The following is an 18,780-nucleotide window of genomic DNA, read 5'->3' on the forward strand; positions in this document are numbered from 1 at the left end:
AATTACAAAATTATTAAAATATAATCAGGGATTTAGATGTTGCCTGGCGATGAAGGCAATTCAACCTATGAATGGCAACCATTAATGCACCAGCCATAAAATCACTGTGCCACAGTCTGTATTTCAAAAGCTGGCTTAATGTTAACTGCTGTGCAGCAAATCAAAATATGAGCTTGATGGTTATGTTTTATCCTTTTGGAGTATCTTTGTGTCACTCACATTATGTTAAACTTACATTATGATATCTACACAATTGCAAAAATCCACAGGGTCGTAAAACATACAAACAAAACAGTATAATTCACAATCTATATGTGCACGTGAACAAAGTAACTAAGCGTCATTTTGTATGAAATTATAATTGAATACATAGCAATAATAGTTAACAGTTCTGATTACACAATATGTAAATGTCAGTAGAGTCCATAACACAATAAATTAACACTGATTTAAACATGTTAAATTAAAATAATAATAATAAACAGAATACATAAATAAGAATACATTCATACAAAAAATTATAGAGGTAACAGCAAATTATAGTGGTACAACAGCATGGATTTACCATGTATTTTTGGTACATTTTTTGTTAGTGATATAACAAGAAGCAATATAACATGTCATGATCCATAAAATACAATATCCCTAACCATGGTTTTGTTATAGTTAACGTGTAGTAACCATGTTTTTTTGGTGGATTGATTTCCATTTGTATAACCACAGTTGTATCATGGATAAACTATGGTTAGTGTAGCAATGGTTTATGATTTATTTGTGGTAACCATGGATAACCATGTTTTTTTTTTTAAATTATTATTTGTAGTAAAGCCATGATTAATTTTATAAGAGATGATGTGGAAGTGTAATATAATACATTTGCAGTGAAAAAAAAAAAAAAAAAAAAGCAGCGTAACCCAATCAGAAGGGCACTCAGTGAGTTAAAGAGTGCCTGAACAGAAGCCAACAAATGTGTTGGCTTTGCCCTGCTAAGGGTGAGCCCTCCTAGGCTCAAAATCACTGTGGCTCCAGGCTTTGGGCCTGTGCTGAATAATGTTTTTTTTACAGCATGCGAACCAAGTAACTATAAATAGTGAAGTAAAATAAGTACTACAGTAGTTTAAACTGTTATGGTTTGAAGGCAAATACTGTACAGTATATATTGTTTTTTTTTATTTTATGCCAGAACAAAGAAGCACTGTTTATTATTGAATGAATGTAATGTTCTAACCTACATCTCTATTAATTGCTTCAATTTAAATAGACAGACTTTTCAACATCATTCAAGATTACAACATACATATATATTTAGATTTAGATTTATTTACTTTTATTGAATTAAACTATTAAAACATACTTCTCACGTTTCCTGAACATAACACAAAATCATACTGTTATAACATCGAGGCTATTCTTTGCAGAAATTGTTCGATTTAGCAGATGGGGGAACTGCCCCTTCCCTACATAATCTACAAGACAGTCCATAGTCCACTACTATGAGTCCACTGAAAGTAAGTTAACAATCAAAATGGATTCCCAACACATTTGATATGGAAACAGAATTTTTATAAACAGAACTAAATATCTGTTTTTGGTTTTGTTCTTTTTCTTTTGGGAAAAACGTTCAGTGAATCATTAAAAGGTTATTATTACCTCTGTATACCCAAATGTTTCATTTTCTTTTAAATTTGACACATTCAATCATATTTCACTTGCACAAGCTTAAGACTCAATTTTAACCTTTTTTAAGCCTCTTTCAGATTATAAGATTAGCTGTGAAAACTGATTATCAGGTTAAAAATGAAGTGTTCATAAATTCAGTACAGAGAAAAAAATAAACATATATAGATACTAATTTAAAATAAGTTCACACATTCCAAATAACACACCACAACATACTTGTCAAACACAATAATATCAACAATCAAATTAGTTTTTTGGTTTTTATCAAAACGTATCCAACAGAATGTTTCAAATGCCACATAAGTGTTGCACCTGAAATGACGATGTTTGTGTGTGAAAGCAGTGTTTTGTAAATGGCATTTTCTATAAATAGGGTACAAAATGCCTGAAACTTGAAAAAAATATTTTAGGGTTGCAAATTTGGCATAAATGCTGTCGCTCCATAGGATATTTGTTTGATATATTTTTTTTTTCGATTCATAATTTCTGCCATGCAGTAAAATGGTCCAGTTTAGCTTAATATTTGGGCCTCACAAGGAATGTTACACGTTTTGTTTTTGTAATGGAAAAAATGTTTTTAAAATTGAATTTAAAATCACTTATTTTTTACTATTAGCAGAATGTTAAAACTTCAATGTCCATATTTTAAAATTATGTCACTCTTCTATAATTTTAATTTTTAGATATAGTCAAGAAAGTGAAGTCCTCTGAGGTGGAACAGACTAAAAAAAAAAACTTCTCTTCATGCTAAGTTAGTTTCATGTTAGATAACAAGCATACGGTTTCTAATAGGTCATAACAAAACAACAAGGGATTTGTGCCTCTAAAGGCCGTGACACACCAAGACGATGTTAAAGAACTAGCGTCGACGAAAGCCGACTGTGTTGTCACCTTAAAAAGCTGGACTTGAACACACCACAAAGGCTACAGGCGACTATCAACTAGCGTTCTCCACCTGCATGTAAGAAAACAACTGTCTATATCAGCAGGTATCAATAGTCTATACTCGTCATTCAAAAGTGGAAACATTAGCCACATTCCCATTAAATATCAATCATGCTGATCACTTTTTTAATTTCAAGCAGCTCAAGTTCTGAAAATAGTTGTGCATTGGAATGCTCAGGTATGACGTGCTCAATCGGCCAAAATACCCCCCACCCCGACAAACTAGTGCAGACGGTACAGAACACGCCACAAAAACTGGGCCAGCTGACGTTCAACGATGGCCCGATGTTGGCCGATGGCCGACCATCTGCTTTTTGTGTCAGGGCCTTAATGCTTTTAAAAAGTCATGGGACACCAAAGTGTACTCTATTCATAGAATGTGCCAGATGCTTATGCAAAGTAATGATTTGTTTTGTGCAATTTTTGTGTATCATGTATAAGAAAATTGTCATGCAATGATTGTACATGTTTTGGAGGTGTGTTATGTGCTATAAACAAGCAAATGATAGATTTTGATGGATAGTCATGGTCCTGCCATTTTGGTAGGTTCAAGGTATCACTGCAAAATATTCTGCAGTTTTACATGCTGGATTGTAAAAACAGCACAACATTTTGCAAACTGGCACAACGAGAAGGCACACACACACAAACACACACGTTATGTTTCTGCATCCACTTAAAGAGGACGTTGAGGGCAGTGATTTCTCAAGAAACTGTCAAAATGTATAAACACCATAAAGGTAACTTTGGCAGTTATAAAGGAGGACTTTGTATAATTTAAAACTCTCCCTTTTAGAAAATTCTTAGCAGAAATACTGGATGGCTAATATTTATAGTGCTAATAGTGGCAGTAAAAAGGGTGGACCAAATAAACAGTTCTGTAGGACACTGTTATCACATTAGCCTGCCATATTGAGTGGAAGAGGCAGTATAAAACCCTTTGTGATTTCTCACCAGTGATTGGACGTCATGGCACTGTGGCAGAGATCTTCCTAACATGACATGTTTGGTCGCTACACAAGAAAACTGAGGAATGTTGAATGAGACGAAGAGTAAAACAAATTTTACATATCTTCAGGCAGGAGGCATAAATTTCTGAAAGGTAAAAGAAAGACAATGAAATGTGAGAATTTATTATTAACAGTATATTTAATAATTTTGTAGGAAAAGAAAATCCCATTAGAGTTGGGAAATCTGATTCAAGATCATTATTTTTTTCTGATAGTCTCAATGAATTGGGCTTAAAATACTAAGTCAATTATTCATTTGCCAGAACCTCTGTCGGAAACAATTCCAAAATGTTCCAAAAAGTTCGAAAATATAATTTCTGTGAATCCTTATAGTGGAGCGGCTAAGTGCTTATGTTTGGCAGAATCGTTCAGTTTATGATACAAGCGTGAAAATTGGCATGAGCAGTCTCCATGGGTCACTTGACAAGAAAATTGTCCGAGCCACTTGAAATTTCAAGATGGCGGCAATTTTTCAAGATGGCCGACACCTTAGTGGAGCAGTTAAGTGATATAGTGGTTTATTTGGTGATACAAGCATGAAAATTGGCATGAGCAGTCTCTGTGGGTCACTTGACAATAAGCCACCCACAGCTACTTGAAATTTCAAGATGGCGGCCATTTTTCAAGATGGCCACCACCTTAGTGGAGCAATTAGGCTTAAGAAATCATTTAGTTGGTGATACAAGCATGAAAATTGCCATGAACCTAATTGCTCCACTAAGGTGGTGGCCATCTTGAAAAATGGCCGCCATCTTGAAATTTCAAGTAGCTGTGGGTGGCTTATTGTCTAGTGACCATCAGAGACTGCTCATACCAATTTTCATGTTTGTATCACCAAATAAACCACTATATCACTTGCTCCACTAAGGTGTCGGCCATCTTGAAAAATGGCCGCCATCTTGAAATTTCAAGTAGCTGTGGGTGGCTTATTGTCTAGTGACCATCAGAGACTGCTCATGCCAATTTTCATGCTTGTATCACCAAATAAACCACCATATCACTTAACTGCTCCACTAAGGTGTCGGCCATCTTGAAAAATGAAAAATCTTGAAATTTCAAGTGGCTCGGACAATTTTCTTGTCAAGTGACCCATGGAGACTGCTCATGCCAATTTTCACGCTTGTATCATAAACTGAACAATTATATCACTTAGCCGCTCCACTATTAGGCATTACTTTCAATTAAGGCGTTCAAAATACTGATTCAGTGATTCACTTGCATTGTTGTATTTGTATATATATTTATAGTTTATTTCAGCAAACCAAATAACTGCACAAGACCTGCTCTTGTAATATATATATACACTCACCTAAAGGATTATTAGGAACACCTGTTCAATTTCTCATTAATGCAATTATCTAATCAACCAATCACATGGCAGTTGCTTCAGTGCATTTAGGGGTGTGGTCCTGGTCAAGACAATCTCCTGAACTCCAAACTGAATGTCAGAATGGGAAAGAAAGGTGATTTAAGCAATTTTGAGCGTGGCATGGTTGTTGGTGCCAGACGGGCCGGTCTGAGTATTTCACAATCTGCTCAGTTACTGGGATTTTCACGCACAACCATTTCTAGGGTTTACAAAGAATGGTGTGAAAAGGGAAAAACATCCAGTATGCGGCAGTCCTATGGGCGAAAATACCTTGTTGATGCTAGAGGTCAGAGGAGAATGGGCTGACTGATTCAAGCTGATAGAAGAGCAACTTTGACTGAAATAACCACTCGTTACAACCGAGGTATGCAGCAAAGCATTTGTGAAGCCACAACACGCACAACCTTGAGGCGGATGGGCTACAACAGCAGAAGACCCCACCGGGTACCACTCATCTCCACTACAAATAGGAAAAAGAGGCTACAATTTGCACGAGCTCACCAAAATTGGACAGTTGAAGACTGGAAAAATGTTGCCTGGTCTGATGAGTCTCGATTTCTGTTGAGACATTCAGAATTTGGCGTAAACAGTATGAGAACATGGATCCATCATGCCTTGTTACCACTGTGCAGGCTGGTGGTGGTGGTGGTGTAATGGTGTGGGGGATGTTTTCTTGGCACACTTTAGGCCCCTTAGTGCCAATTGGGCATCGTTTAAATGCCACGGCCTACCTGAGCATTGTTTCTGACCATGTCCATCCCTTTATGACCACCATGTACCCATCCTCTGATGGCTACTTCCAGCAGGATAATGCACCATGTCACAAAGCTCGAATCATGTCAAATTGGTTTCTTGAACATGACAATGAGTTCACTGTCCTAAAATGGCCCCCACAGTCACCAGATCGCAACCCAATAGAGCAACTTTGGGATGTGGTGGAACGCGAGCTTAGTGCCCTGGATGTGCATCCCACAAATCTCCATCAACTGCAAGATGCTATCCTATCAATATGGGCCAACATTTCTAAAGAATGCTTTCAGCACCTTGTTGAATCAATGCCACGTAGAATTAAGGCAGTTCTGAAGGCGAAAGGGGGTCAAACACAGTATTAGTATGGTGTTATACTATACTAAGCCTCTAAGTGCCATCTGAAATTTTCTTCTAGAATGATCATTTTTATCAAGCTCGTATATTTAAGTTCAGTAATTTCACTTAAATGACAATTAATAGGTTATTTTCATTGCCATTTAAGTGAAATTGCTGAACTTAAATATACAAGCTTGATAAAAATGATCATTCTAAAAGAAAATTTCAGATGGCACTTAGAGGCTTTTGCATCTGAACTCTTCATATATATATATATATATATATATTGCAAGAGCAGTTATTTCGTTAGCTGAAAAACACTGACAGCAACCACCACAAACAGACACAACAGAACCTAACCAGATAAAGAAAGACTACAAAGACTGATTGCAACCAGAGAATTCAGAATTCAACCTAAAAACAAGAAGGACAGACTGATGAAACAATGATGGAAAGAGAACTTGAAAGAGCCACTGTCAACCACAGTCACATGACCACCAAGACACACTAGCTAGCAATCAGTTTTACCAGAACGTGAAGGATGGAGCTCCACCATACGTTAGGCCTCCATGGCTAAGATGGCGGGTTAGGGCTGTCTGTTTCAGGATTCAAAGTAAGCAGTTTGTTTACAGAGACGAAATACTCAAATACTGGGAAAGAAAAGAAGAAGAAAAAAATCTTACTTTGTTGCTTCTTCTGTTCCTCCTTCTCCATCTACTTTGCCCTCTTCTTCCATCTTCTGCTCGTCTGAGATCAGCTCCTGGTTCTTATGTCTACGAATGCACTTCACCACTACCATGGACAGAATGAGCAAAGCAAGAATGCCCCCCACAGATGCCCCGATGGCGACAGCAATAGTCGAATCCCTTGGTGGTGGCACTGGGCAGAGGAAAGTAGAGAAAAAGAAGAGATGCTAACAGCAAACTTCACCAAAGCAGCATATTTCTTCAGTGAAAAAAGTGTAAAATAGTGTAAAAAAAGAAAAGAAAAATCTTTCTGGGCCAAGATTGAGTACTTCTACCTCCAGTGGCTAACTGGCCTATGCTAACCAGCTAAAATCTACCGGTTGCATTCTCAATGTTGCCATTAGGGGTGCTAGAGCAGACAGTAGTTATTAATGCCTTCTATAGTTTTCTAGTGTTTCTTTATATAGTGACATCGCCAGCTACTGGCCTGTGCATGCATGCATACAGCGGTTTAATCGTTTTCTAGGATTGGTGTGAACAGGGATCGTTTTGATAATGTTGTCATCTGTACTCGAAAAAAACAACGTTTATCAAAGTCGTGTAAATGTACCCTTAGTGGAGCAAGAGTTTAAATCTTTCTGAGCAAGTTAAGGTTGTTTCATTGTGATGAACTATGAATACAAACCGTATTAATGTGTTTTTTCTTCGAATAAATAAAGTGCTGAAGGAATGACATGTTTGTCGGCCAAAACACAAAGTCAGTGAAGTCAATGAATTCAATGGGTTTTTAGTTAAATCCCTGAAATAAGGTTTGTAATAAACACAAGTTCAATATATTTACACGTTTTATTTTACAACATATACAATATCAGTGAAACCCCTTTGTGATTTTTTTTTTTTAACTGTTAAAGTGGCTAAACAGGACTACAAAGGTTGTCATCACACCGAACTCTTTTACTCGCTAGTCCACTTTTACAGCTTTGTTGTGTTCACAAACTATTCTAACTCAAACTTTTAGGCAAAATGTTATTTTTTTAAATAAAGACTGAGAGTAATTAGAAACTTAGTGATGGTGATGTTGAAATAATGCGACCGTGCTGTAGTTCGTTTATATCCTATGTTTAGCTTTTTACTCCTGCCGGTTGCGTTTAGGCTTTAAAATGATAGAAGCTGTGTTAATTTGTGAAAAGAATAATACACTTTTTGTTGGTTGAGGAGATTATTTTCTGCAATAATCCAAAAGCCAATAGAAACATCTGATTTTTGTCAAGGGAACCAGGGTGATGCAAACTTCCGGGTTGACCAACAAAAATATATTATCTCTGCAGCACTCTATTCTAATCCTGGACTTAACAACACCTGCAATAATGAAACCCCATTCATCATGGTCTGTCTTGAAGCAACCCTGGTTGAAGACCCGAAACTTTTGCCATACAGCATATTAGCACATGCTGAAGTCTTACATTCAGTCAAGACGTTGAACTGGATGGTGCCGTGACCCTGAATGCGATCTGGAGGGTTGCGCACATAGCAATTGTAGATTCCATCATCTGTCAACTGCACATCTAAGATGGTGATGCTGAGGTCATTCTTCTCTAGGTTTCCAGAAAAAATAGCCCGCTCTCCAAATCGGCTTGGCTTCAGGGGTGTTATCCTGGTCTTATAGGTCATGAACTTGGAAAAGAAGAAATTGAAGGTAGATTGAGAAAAGTGACGAAACAAAAGAATCGTCTAACTAATATTTATGTAAATATTGATATTTCAATAGCCCCTTTCACACAGCAATACCAGTAAATTACCGTAAAATTGCCTGAATGACTTTACCGGTAAATGCACAAATATGCTGTTCACACAAGCAACAGCGTTCCGCTTTAGTTTCACTATCTGTTCAATTTATAATAGTGCAACTGCAGCACTGATTAGTGGAAAAGAAGGCAGGGTCTCGAGCGAGACACGTTGAAAAAGCTGTGAGATGTAGTGCAACAGTCAGAAATCATTGAGTGCACATTTAAATAGAAAAACTATTAAAAAGCTTACTGTAAACAGTGCTGAGTAATCACATTATATCCATAAGAACTTTATGACTGGCCCAAAGCAGACTTCTTACGTCAGCACGTTCCGACATTGTACGCGATCATACCGTTAATCTTCATTCCGCATTCACACAGAACACATTACTGGTAATTTAATGGTGTTGTTACAACTTCCCTTACTTGCCGGAACCAATTAACCGGTATTTTTGAAAAGGTCCTGTTCACACATGATCTCTTACCGGTAATTTACCAGTAAAGACTGTATGTGTGAAAGGGGCTAATATTTTGATTATATTTAACATTTTAAGTCTCTTATTTTCTCTCACCATCTCCTCTGTGCTGTTGAGTGTTTCCTGATAGGTCCAGTTCATGGCAAATTGCTTGGGGTCCAGCTTGTAGCATGAGGTGAATGCACACGGGATTTTAACATCAGTTCCGTTGAGAGCGTTGATCTGTTGTTGCACCAGCACATCCATGGAAGTCACTGGACAGGCTGCAAGATATGTAAATATAGACATGTATAATTCCTGTCATTTGATTTTCCTGCCATCTGATTGGTGCACGTCTTTTTCATCTAAAGTCACTGAAATTAAATTTGAAGTCATTAATTTAAGAATGAGTTCAAATGTTATTGCCAACCGATAAAAAAGCTGTTTTTTTAAACTTCCAAAATAATTTGCATAGTGGTATTATATAACTTTCGAACAATTAAAAAGTACCTTATAATAAAATGGCTATTTTTGACTCTTAATTCTGACTGGAAGAGGTAAATGGGTGGTTAAATTTTGTAATACTAAAAAGAAATACAATTGAAGCAATGGGGTACATCAACTGTTTAGTTTCCGTCATTCTTCAAAATATCTTCTTTTGTGTTCAGCAGAAGAAAGAAACTCATACAGGTTTGAAACAACTTGAGGGTGAGTAAATTATGGCAGAATTTAAAATTTTAAGTGATCCATTCCTTTAATAATGAAATTAAAAGAACCAAGGCAATGACTGACGCATTTGTATTACATTCTAAAAAGCTCCTTTATCAGTACCAGAGAGGAAAATTAAACCACGGCTGGATCGGCACAGAATGGAATGTTTAAGCAATAAGAAAGGTTTGGCCTGATGGTGGAAAAGTGGCACACGTGGTCACATGTAGAAAACATGGGAAATTCTTTATCTCTATATGCATTAAGCTTACACTGGGTGACATTATTTGTATTGAATCGACAGCCAAAATGTCATAATTTTGTCTATCAGGAAGGTTTACTTTCTCCACCATTCTGCCAATTGTGCCAAATGGACACCATTCTGCACCAAGTTCTGGACAAGTTCCCACTGCTGCAGCAGTTATGCTTTATCGGCCCGGCTCTCTGCAGTAGTAGCAGCAACTTCGTCACACCCTCCCATCCCATCCCATCCCATCCCCACCCCCCTCAAAGTGCTGCAGTTTAGTCCGTCCCCCTCCCTCTCAAAAAATCAGGTGTCCTCACAGATAGAGAGCAAGAACTACAGCAGCTGTGTTCGGGAGAACACATACACACACAAACCTCATGTGTACTTGAATCCCTTTAGTAATCACAATGATTTATAGTGTGTTAAATTCAGAGTGCCTACAAAGCAACATTTGAACTATACAGATATACAAGGATTCATTATATACATAGTGTTTTTTTGCTGAAACAGTATCCTACTTGTGCTTTCAGTGTGTGCTGTAATAAACACACAGAGACACACACGCATGTTCAGCATAAATATACACACACGCAGAGTCAGCACTCGGTCGGGTGTGTTACTCAATACCGGCACTACGTCAATGTCGTCCCCACCCACCCTTTTACTCTCATGTATATTTAGTCGGTTTCTCTCTGCACTACAGCAGAGACGCTAGAACTCCTTTGCATTCCCCATGCACATTTAATCACTGAATTCATGCATTTGAATAAATAATAGTCTAACTGTTGTAGTTAAAAAGCTACAATGTATCGGTAAACTCTCTTACATGACTGTTTGGGCTTATATGAGCATGGAAATACAGGGTCTGACTACTGCTGATGTCTCCAGCCCACTCTTAGGGAACCGATTTGATGCATGTATCAATATTCACCAGTTCAGAGTGCTGTAGGAAGAAAATACTGCAGTGTAGCTCTCTCTCGCCCTCTCTCACACAACAGTTCCTGACAAACCCCATCCCTACACCCTCCCTGCGCTGTCTCTGTCCTCTTTTTCCTGCTCTCAAGGTTATGGTTAAAGGAGAAATCTGGACAAGGTACATTGTGGAGCTGTATATGCATGCACAAACAAACAAATAATAAATCTGTCAAAATCTGCTAAGGGGAAATAATGGAACATTGTTTGAAAAAGTGATTTTTCACTATTATTTACAACAGGATTTGCATTTTCAAGGGTTTAAATAAAAGATTTTTGTTATAAGAGAAAATACAAACAACTTTGCGCATAAACACCGCTCCTTTCCTGTTAAAAAAACTGTACTTTATTTTCCAAAGTCAATGAATTCGTGACAGCTGAATGTAACGTTTATGACAAGCCAAACATGTCAGTCTCTGAGTAACTAATAATTTATTTAAGCCACGAAATAAACTTCATTCCATAAAATAAGTATAATGAACTACGCAATAAAACATTTTTAACGTCTATAATTACCCAAAAATCAAACGCAGTTCAGCCCTTATGCACGTTATCACATCCGTCAAAAACCGGCTGTCGATTAGAATATTAGAACTAAAAACATCAACATAACACACTCATAAATCACTTCGCTGAATACTTTCCGGCTAAGACACAAATAAACATTACCTTACAAATCCACATAATTTGAATATCACAACATCGATGTCTGTCAAAATACTGTATAACGTGCACAATACACAGTAGTATTTACAAGAAGGAGAGTTCCAGCGAGGACATCCCTGGAAAACCCACACTACCGGATGTTTTGACTACGCTATTGCTTTCCAAGAGCAGGGAGAAAATGGTGGGCTGAGCAGCTTTAACATGCTGTCTGTCAGAGACAATAACGCACATAATACATAATGCACGTGAGAATAAATTTGTTCAACACACTGCAAAATTAAACGCCAATCCAATAGAAAAACTTCGGTGGGTTAGTTAACATCGTTCAACGTGTTGGTTTTGATGGACATTGCTATAATACACGAACCCATATTTTCAATAATTTTCTATTCTTGACTGATCTTTTTTTTTTTCCATAAATTTGGCATTAGATGAACTATTAAATGATTGATCTTGAAATGAGTCCCTGAAGTCGTTCAGTTAGGCCCTCATATGCTGATGTAATATACAGTGCTAGACACCCATGCTAAAGTTGACTAAAAAGAGAAATAAAAAATCATCTTTTGGAAATTGAACTTAATGCCTTAATTAAAAAAATTAGGAAAAATCCAACCTTTAAGGACACCAATTTTCTTTGTGAATGAATAATGTATCATAAATAAATAAATGTTCTTCCTTAAAATACAGGGTGCATAAGTTTGGACACCTCTATGGGAATTTAACATAGGGCTGGCCTTTACATTTTTAAAGGCCAGCTACTTCATGGATCCAGGATACTATGCATCCTGATAAAGTTCCCTTGGCCTTTGGAATTAAAATAGCCCCACATCATCACATAGCCTTCACCATACCTAGAGATTGGCATGGAGTACTTTCCATAAGATCATCTCTCAATGCAAATCAAACCAGCTATTAGGCTAACTGAAATAAAACCATGCAAATCTCTAGGTATGGTGAAGGCTATGTAATGATGTAATGATGTGGGGCTATTTTAATTCCAAAGGCCAAGGGAACTTTATCAGGATGCATAGTATCCTGGATCCATGAAGTAACTGGCCTTTAAAAATAAAAATCTGCCTGCCTCTATGGGAATTTAACATAGGGGTGTCCAAACTTATGCACCCTGTATTTTAAGGAAGAACATTTATTTATTTACGATACATTATTCATTTACAAAGAAAATTGGTGTCCTTAAAGGTTGGATTTTTCCTAATTTTTTTTATTAAGGCATGAAGTTCAATTTCCAAAAGATGATTTTTTATTCCTCTTTTTAGTCAACTTTAGCATGGGTGTCTAAACTTATGCATAGCACTGTATATTTTATAAACTTTACAGGTGACTTTTATTAAATGTAGTTTGAGCCCAATCGTCTCAGTTGTTTAAAAGATTAAGGCAGTTATCAAAGTTAAAGTTATGAGTTAAAAAGTTGTTTCATTTTCCAATAAAAGATTATAAATAATAATAATAATTTGTTACATTTCTATACAGTCTAACAGCGCTGGGACATTTCACTGTTCGTATCACTCTGCACTCACAGCAAAACCTCTCTTTTATTTCAGTATTGGGTTGTTAAAAGCAATGTTATGGCAACACATCTGTTTAGACGGTTTAAATGCACCACATTTTAGTTTCTTAATGACTGAAATATCGTGGGCAAAACTTTGAACATGGTATGTTTGCACAGTAAATGAGAAGAGCGAGACATCTGTATTTCTGTGAGAAGCAGATCTTCACAAGCTTGTTAACAGCAATTGTTTTCTCATAATCTACCATATGTCATATTCGGCTCAGAGACTGTCATATTACTGCAGTTGGATTGTATCCGTTGATCCACTATTTTAAGGGACAGTTCACCCTAAAATAAATATTCTGGCATCAATTACTCACCCTCATGTCTTTAGAAAACTGTATAATTAACTTTTTTTCATAGAAGACGAATAGAGGTAATTGTAGCAGAATGTCCAAGCAATTATATTCCATACAATGAAAGTGAAAGTGACCATAACTCTCAAGCGAAATCGTCAGTGAATGACGTCATAAATGCTGACATAATTTTTATTTTTGAGTGAACTGTTCCTTTAAATTAAGACTAAGTATAATAAAACAACATTTGCATGCACTGTGCAATCTAAAATAACGTAATGAGTAAAACATATTCTTGTAAACTATTATCCTTAGGTAGATTTTCTCCAATAGTAGTGTAGACTTTTTATATTTTCTATAGTTTATCTTTCAATTTTGTATACACACTGAAAAAATGATTCGTTGAATTTAATAAACATTTTTATGGTAAGTGGTTGCACACAATTTATTTTAGCTACATTTAAACAAATGTATTAAGTTGAACTTAATCAATTTTAGTTCAACTTAATGCATTTGTTTAAATGTAGCTAAAATCAATTGTGTGCAACCACTTACCATCTTTTTTTTTAAATTAAATTCAACGAATCATTTTTTTTTCAGTGCATTTCCATTTAAAAAAATTGGGATTGGTCAATTTTTTATGCCTTTGAAATAAGTATCTTACGCTCACCGAGGATTTTTATTTGATCAAAATACAGTAACAAGTAATATTAAGTATTACAATTGAAATCAACTGTTGTTTTTTATTCCTGTGATGCAAAGATGAATTTTCAGCATCATCACTTCAGTCTTCAGTGTCACATGATCATTCAGAAATCATTCTAAAATGCTGATTTGCTACTCAAGAAACATTTATTATTATTAACGATGTTGAAAACAGTTGTGCTGCTTAATATTTTTGTGGAAACCGATTTTTCTTGTAACATTGTCTTAACTGTAATTGTTTTATGCACTTTATAGCCTTATCCTTGCTGAATAAAAATATTCATATCTTTCAAAAAACAACTTTTGAACGGTAGTCTACTGAAGAAGAAGAAGAAGAAGAAGAGGTTTATATAGTGAAATTGAGTTCAATAGCTTTTGGGGCTAGTGGAATAATTCAGTTTTTTTTTTTTTTTTTTCAGAAAGCCGACTGAAATGTATTATTAACTTCAATCTCCTGTAGAATATAGGATGCCGCACCAATGCCGCAATACCGCAATACCGCATCTGTATAGCTGAATGTGTTATTGATGTGCAAATAATTTTGCCAGTGGAATTGACTGTGCTCTAGACCAGTGGTTCCCAAACCTGTCCTGAAGGCCCCCCAACACTGCACGTTTTCTTTGTCTCCCTAATCAAACACACCTGATTCAACTCATCAGCTCATTAACCCATGTGATAATGAGCTGATGAGTTGAATCAGGTGTGTTTGAGTAGGGAGACAAAGAAAACGTGCAGTGTTGGGGGTCCTCCAGGACAGGTTTGGGAACCACTGCTCTAGACTACATGATGAAAGCTGAGAATATCCATGCATTAATATTTGTTTTAAAAATACATGTCCTAAAATATATCTGGACACTTAAGCGACATGTATGAATGCTATTGCAATAATAATAATAATAATAATAATAAAAAAAATCAAACCAATTGACATACATTTTTAATCAATAAATTAATTAATCTACATGAAATATGAGCATGTGAAGAAGACATTAACTGTGCCTCTTCTAGTGCCAATTGACTTTTAATGGAGATTAGTAGATTATAAATGTCTAATAGTTGATGCACTTAAGTTTGTATGGAGATATATTTTAACCTCATTAAATCATTTAGGATGGTAAGTAGGAGGATCTTTGGAGATATTTTAGTGAAACTGGGTTTTATTATAATTCTATCTCATGTTCATCTACTGTCACTGAAATGCTGTGTTTTACGCCCTCTGGTGACTTTCTAGAAAAACTGCACTGTATTCGCTTGAACTTGAATGCAACTTCCCCAGCATTCGTTTTAAAGTCGACATGAAATCAAAATTGACCCTATTTACTTTGTTAGAGCATATGGTGAACAATTAATCCGTGCAAGTTATACACAGATTTTTTTTTTTTTTTTTTTTTTTTTTTTTTGCCGTGGTTATCTTTAATCAAAATCTGAAAAGTTACTTCCGGTCTGGAATGGCGTTCCTTTTCTGATAACGTCAGTTTGACGGCTTGGGTTGAAAACGCTGAACCACTCCCCTCAAACCGTTAGTCTGCTATGAGCAGAGATGAAAAGGAGGAGCTAAAGTAAAACCCTGCCCTCTGTTCAATATTCCGTTTCACTTGGAAATACATCACAACACTAGAGAAAAGTTGTTTGCAACTTCCGGTTCACGGGGACTTTAAAAATACTATTTTGGTGTTTGCAGCTCTTTTTCCTTTATGTTAAGCCAACAGTACATGAACCATTAGTTCAATAATAAAACTTTAATTAATTAAAAAAACGTGGACTATACCGTATGGATTATAGAAAGTAGGGCATAGGCCTACTGTATGCCTTCTGTTGAAATAAATAATCCTCATGTAACCTTCAAAAGCAGCAGTCCCATGAGACAACATCTGTAGCAGTAAACCTATTCACGAACATTTATTTATTTTCACTAGGCTCGCTAGCTTGTGTGTTTGTTCAGACATTCAGAGTCTCTTTTAAACATCTTTATTTCTCTTTATTTTATTAATGAATTGGTTTGCTCTGAAGCACTTTGTTGTTTACTTTGTTGTTCAGTATTACTTCTCTCCATTAAAAGGATAGCTCACCCAAAAAATGAAAACGTTGACATCATTTACGTTCCAAACTTGTATTAATTTCTTTCTTCTGTTCAACACACAAAAAGATATTTCAAGGAATGTTGGTAACCAGACAGTTGACGGCACCCATTGACCCATAGTAGGACAAATATACTATGGACGTCAATTGGTCAACCATGTCTGGTTACCAACATTCTTTGAAATATCTTCTTTTTTGTTCAAAAGAAGAAATAAACTAGTTCATGTTTGGAACGACTTGCGGGTGAGAAGGCCAATGTAATGACAACATTTTTGGATGAACTATCCCTTTAAGCACCCTTTCCTCACCCAGCAGTATTGTCTCCATGTTTTCCTATTTAACTGTCATTATTGTTATTATTATTATTATTTAAAAGTGCTGTTCTTCAAATATTATATACTGCGAACATGTGTATTAATCTGGTTAAGACGAAATCAAATGTGACACCCACTTTTCCTTCCGTTCTCAATTTTATCTTACAATATTGGCAGTTATTTATTTATTTATTTTTTGCGTTGTCAACAAAATGGTATTATATGATGCAAAATGTTATCATTTGAGTTCATTTGATTATATAAATTGGCAAACAATTTGGCCAATTATGACCTGCTTAGCATTTCATAATCTGATCTAAATGCGCTCACAATGGCATCACGATAAAACGCATATAATGCTGATTAATGACAATTAATCTGCTATAATAATCACCATTAAACGCTATAATGTACTGTAATAACATATGCCCTACACCTAATTTTTATCTGCATTCTTTCTTATTCGCATCATATTAATAACAGGCTGTAGGCAGGGAAACATAAATGAAATCACATCTGTTTGGCTGGTAGGCTACATTGAAATCGTTAAAATGTCAAATGATAATTTTAATGGTGGGCGTATTTATTTATTTTTTCCATAGCAGAAGCTTTTTTTACTTACCCAAAAACATCACCATTGCAACACAGGATAATTTCAAAGCGGACGCCCACTGCGTTCCCCCAGAATGCAATAAAATGGTCATTTTGGTCGCTGACAATAAACGAATCGGAATATATATTAAAAATGCGTGTGCGATCTATTTCTCCGTTTCAATCATATAAAAAACACGGATATGTTTTTTATTTTGTGCTATGATGTGGCTGGCAGTGTCTGTTGCAAGCGCACTGGTTGATATTATGGTTGTGGTTTGTCATTTGTCTTTATTGAGATTTCAAACGAACCCCGTTGCATTAATATAAAATACTATAATAGCAACACATAAAACGGTATATAAATAATTTCACAAGATGAAAAACAAAAACAAAAAAACAGGACGCATCTATATATTACATGTCCTTCGATTCAGTGCAATCAGAAATCAGTCGAAGAAAATCTACGCGGCCGTTGACGCAAAACCAAAAAATGACGCACTAGCTTGCAGAAGGACCACCTCTCCTCACTAATGGAGATTAAAGTGTAGGGGAGAGTGGGGTAACATGAGCCAGTGAGTAAATTGACCCACCCCCTTTATCTTGGCAACCGTACACTTTTATTGTCATGTGACTATATATTTTAGAACCACCCATCATTTCTGCCAGACTGTGAAAAAAGAGAAACACATGGGAGGAGTGGAAGGCACCCATTTACTTTGAAACTGTTTTTGGCTTGTCAAAGTAAAATTTTAGCATACCAGATGTAATGGCTGTTACATCAAATGAAATTTGCCCAGGTCTAAAAATATGTATGATACATAGGCTATTGGGGATTTAGCAATGTATAAAACCATGCAAATCATTTAGCTAAATATTAATCTGAATTGGTAATCCAGCTAGCTAGTTTAGTTTAGTTAGTTTAGCTTGCTCCACCTTAAGGCACTTAAATTAAATCTCTGATGAATAAACTGGTAGGCTATAATTTCAATGTAATATTATGCAACTGATTTAGATTTTTTTTTTTTTGCATTTATTTGATAGAAAACAATGTACAATTACACCAGATCCTTCTCTGATAAGAACCAGAAGGTGCTTTTCACCAGATTATAATCATATAAATCTTTCCACCTGTAGTTCCTAATGGCCTCACATGTTCGGCATTGCAGAAAAACATGCCAAGAACCTTTTGACTAAATGTTTATTAGTTTCAGTGACTTTTATTTAATTATATTTTACTTATATTTTTATAAGTAAAAACAATCTTTCTATTTAGTCTGTTATTGGGAAGGTTACAACTTTGGTGTTCAACATATTGTTTCAGAAATGCAATCAATTAAATTAAATATATTGAAATTACAAATTCGATTGGTTTTCTGTGGTTTGAATTGGCTTTAAGAAAATAAATCTGGCTATTTCTAAAAGGAAATTTGATTATTAAAATTAATTTTATAAAAGGTAAATTATCTTTAAAATTTCACATGGGTTTGATTCAGTTTCAGTTAGATGGTCAGTTTACACCCAGATGGTGCAACTTACCCACTGACTCGGATCAACTTACCCCTAACCTGGGGTAAATTGAGCCACAGGAACACTTTTTTTTAAATAAGAAGCCAT

The 18,780-nt window shown here is 35.8% G+C and overlaps 1 protein-coding gene across 2 annotated transcripts; it reads right to left on the reverse strand.

Moving 5' to 3' along the window:
* Positions 1 to 819: 819 nt before the first annotated feature.
* On the reverse strand, positions 820 to 17,714 carry scn2b (sodium channel, voltage-gated, type II, beta). Of its 2 annotated transcripts, XR_013822860.1 has the most exons (6): positions 17,195 to 17,692; positions 9,136 to 9,302; positions 8,240 to 8,450; positions 6,774 to 6,969; positions 6,619 to 6,686; positions 1,611 to 3,720 (listed from the first exon to the last, which is right to left on the reverse strand). XR_013822860.1 is itself a non-coding variant. In XM_079887017.1 (5 exons), exons 1-5 carry the CDS (start codon positions 17,274 to 17,276, stop codon positions 3,690 to 3,692), a joined length of 687 nt encoding a protein of 228 aa, XP_079743143.1. In that variant the 5' UTR covers positions 17,277 to 17,714; the 3' UTR covers positions 820 to 3,689. The 2 variants fall into 2 exon arrangements, 1 of the variants encoding a protein (XP_079743143.1); XM_079887017.1 differs by lacking the exon at positions 6,619 to 6,686 and having other exon boundaries at positions 820 to 3,720; positions 17,195 to 17,714.
* Positions 17,715 to 18,780: the final 1,066 nt, after the last annotated feature.

This window comes from Squalius cephalus (assembly GCF_949319135.1).
Source record: "Squalius cephalus genome assembly, chromosome: 11".
In the NCBI taxonomy this organism is placed as follows: domain Eukaryota; kingdom Metazoa; phylum Chordata; class Actinopteri; order Cypriniformes; family Leuciscidae; genus Squalius; species Squalius cephalus.

Excerpts from the sequence above, each read along its gene's own strand:
- scn2b (XM_079887017.1), bottom strand. The coding sequence starts at position 17,276 with ATGACCATTTTATTGCATTCTGGGGGAACGCAGTGGGCGTCCGCTTTG. Across the intron at positions 6,970-8,239 it reads GTTCAACGTCTTGACTGAAT|TGCCACCACCAAGGGATTCG; the intron begins GTAAGACTTCAG and ends TCCTCTGCCCAG. Across the intron at positions 3,721-6,773 it reads GGAACAGAAGAAGCAACAAA|AAATTTATGCCTCCTGCCTG; the intron begins GTAAGATTTTTT and ends TTTACCTTTCAG.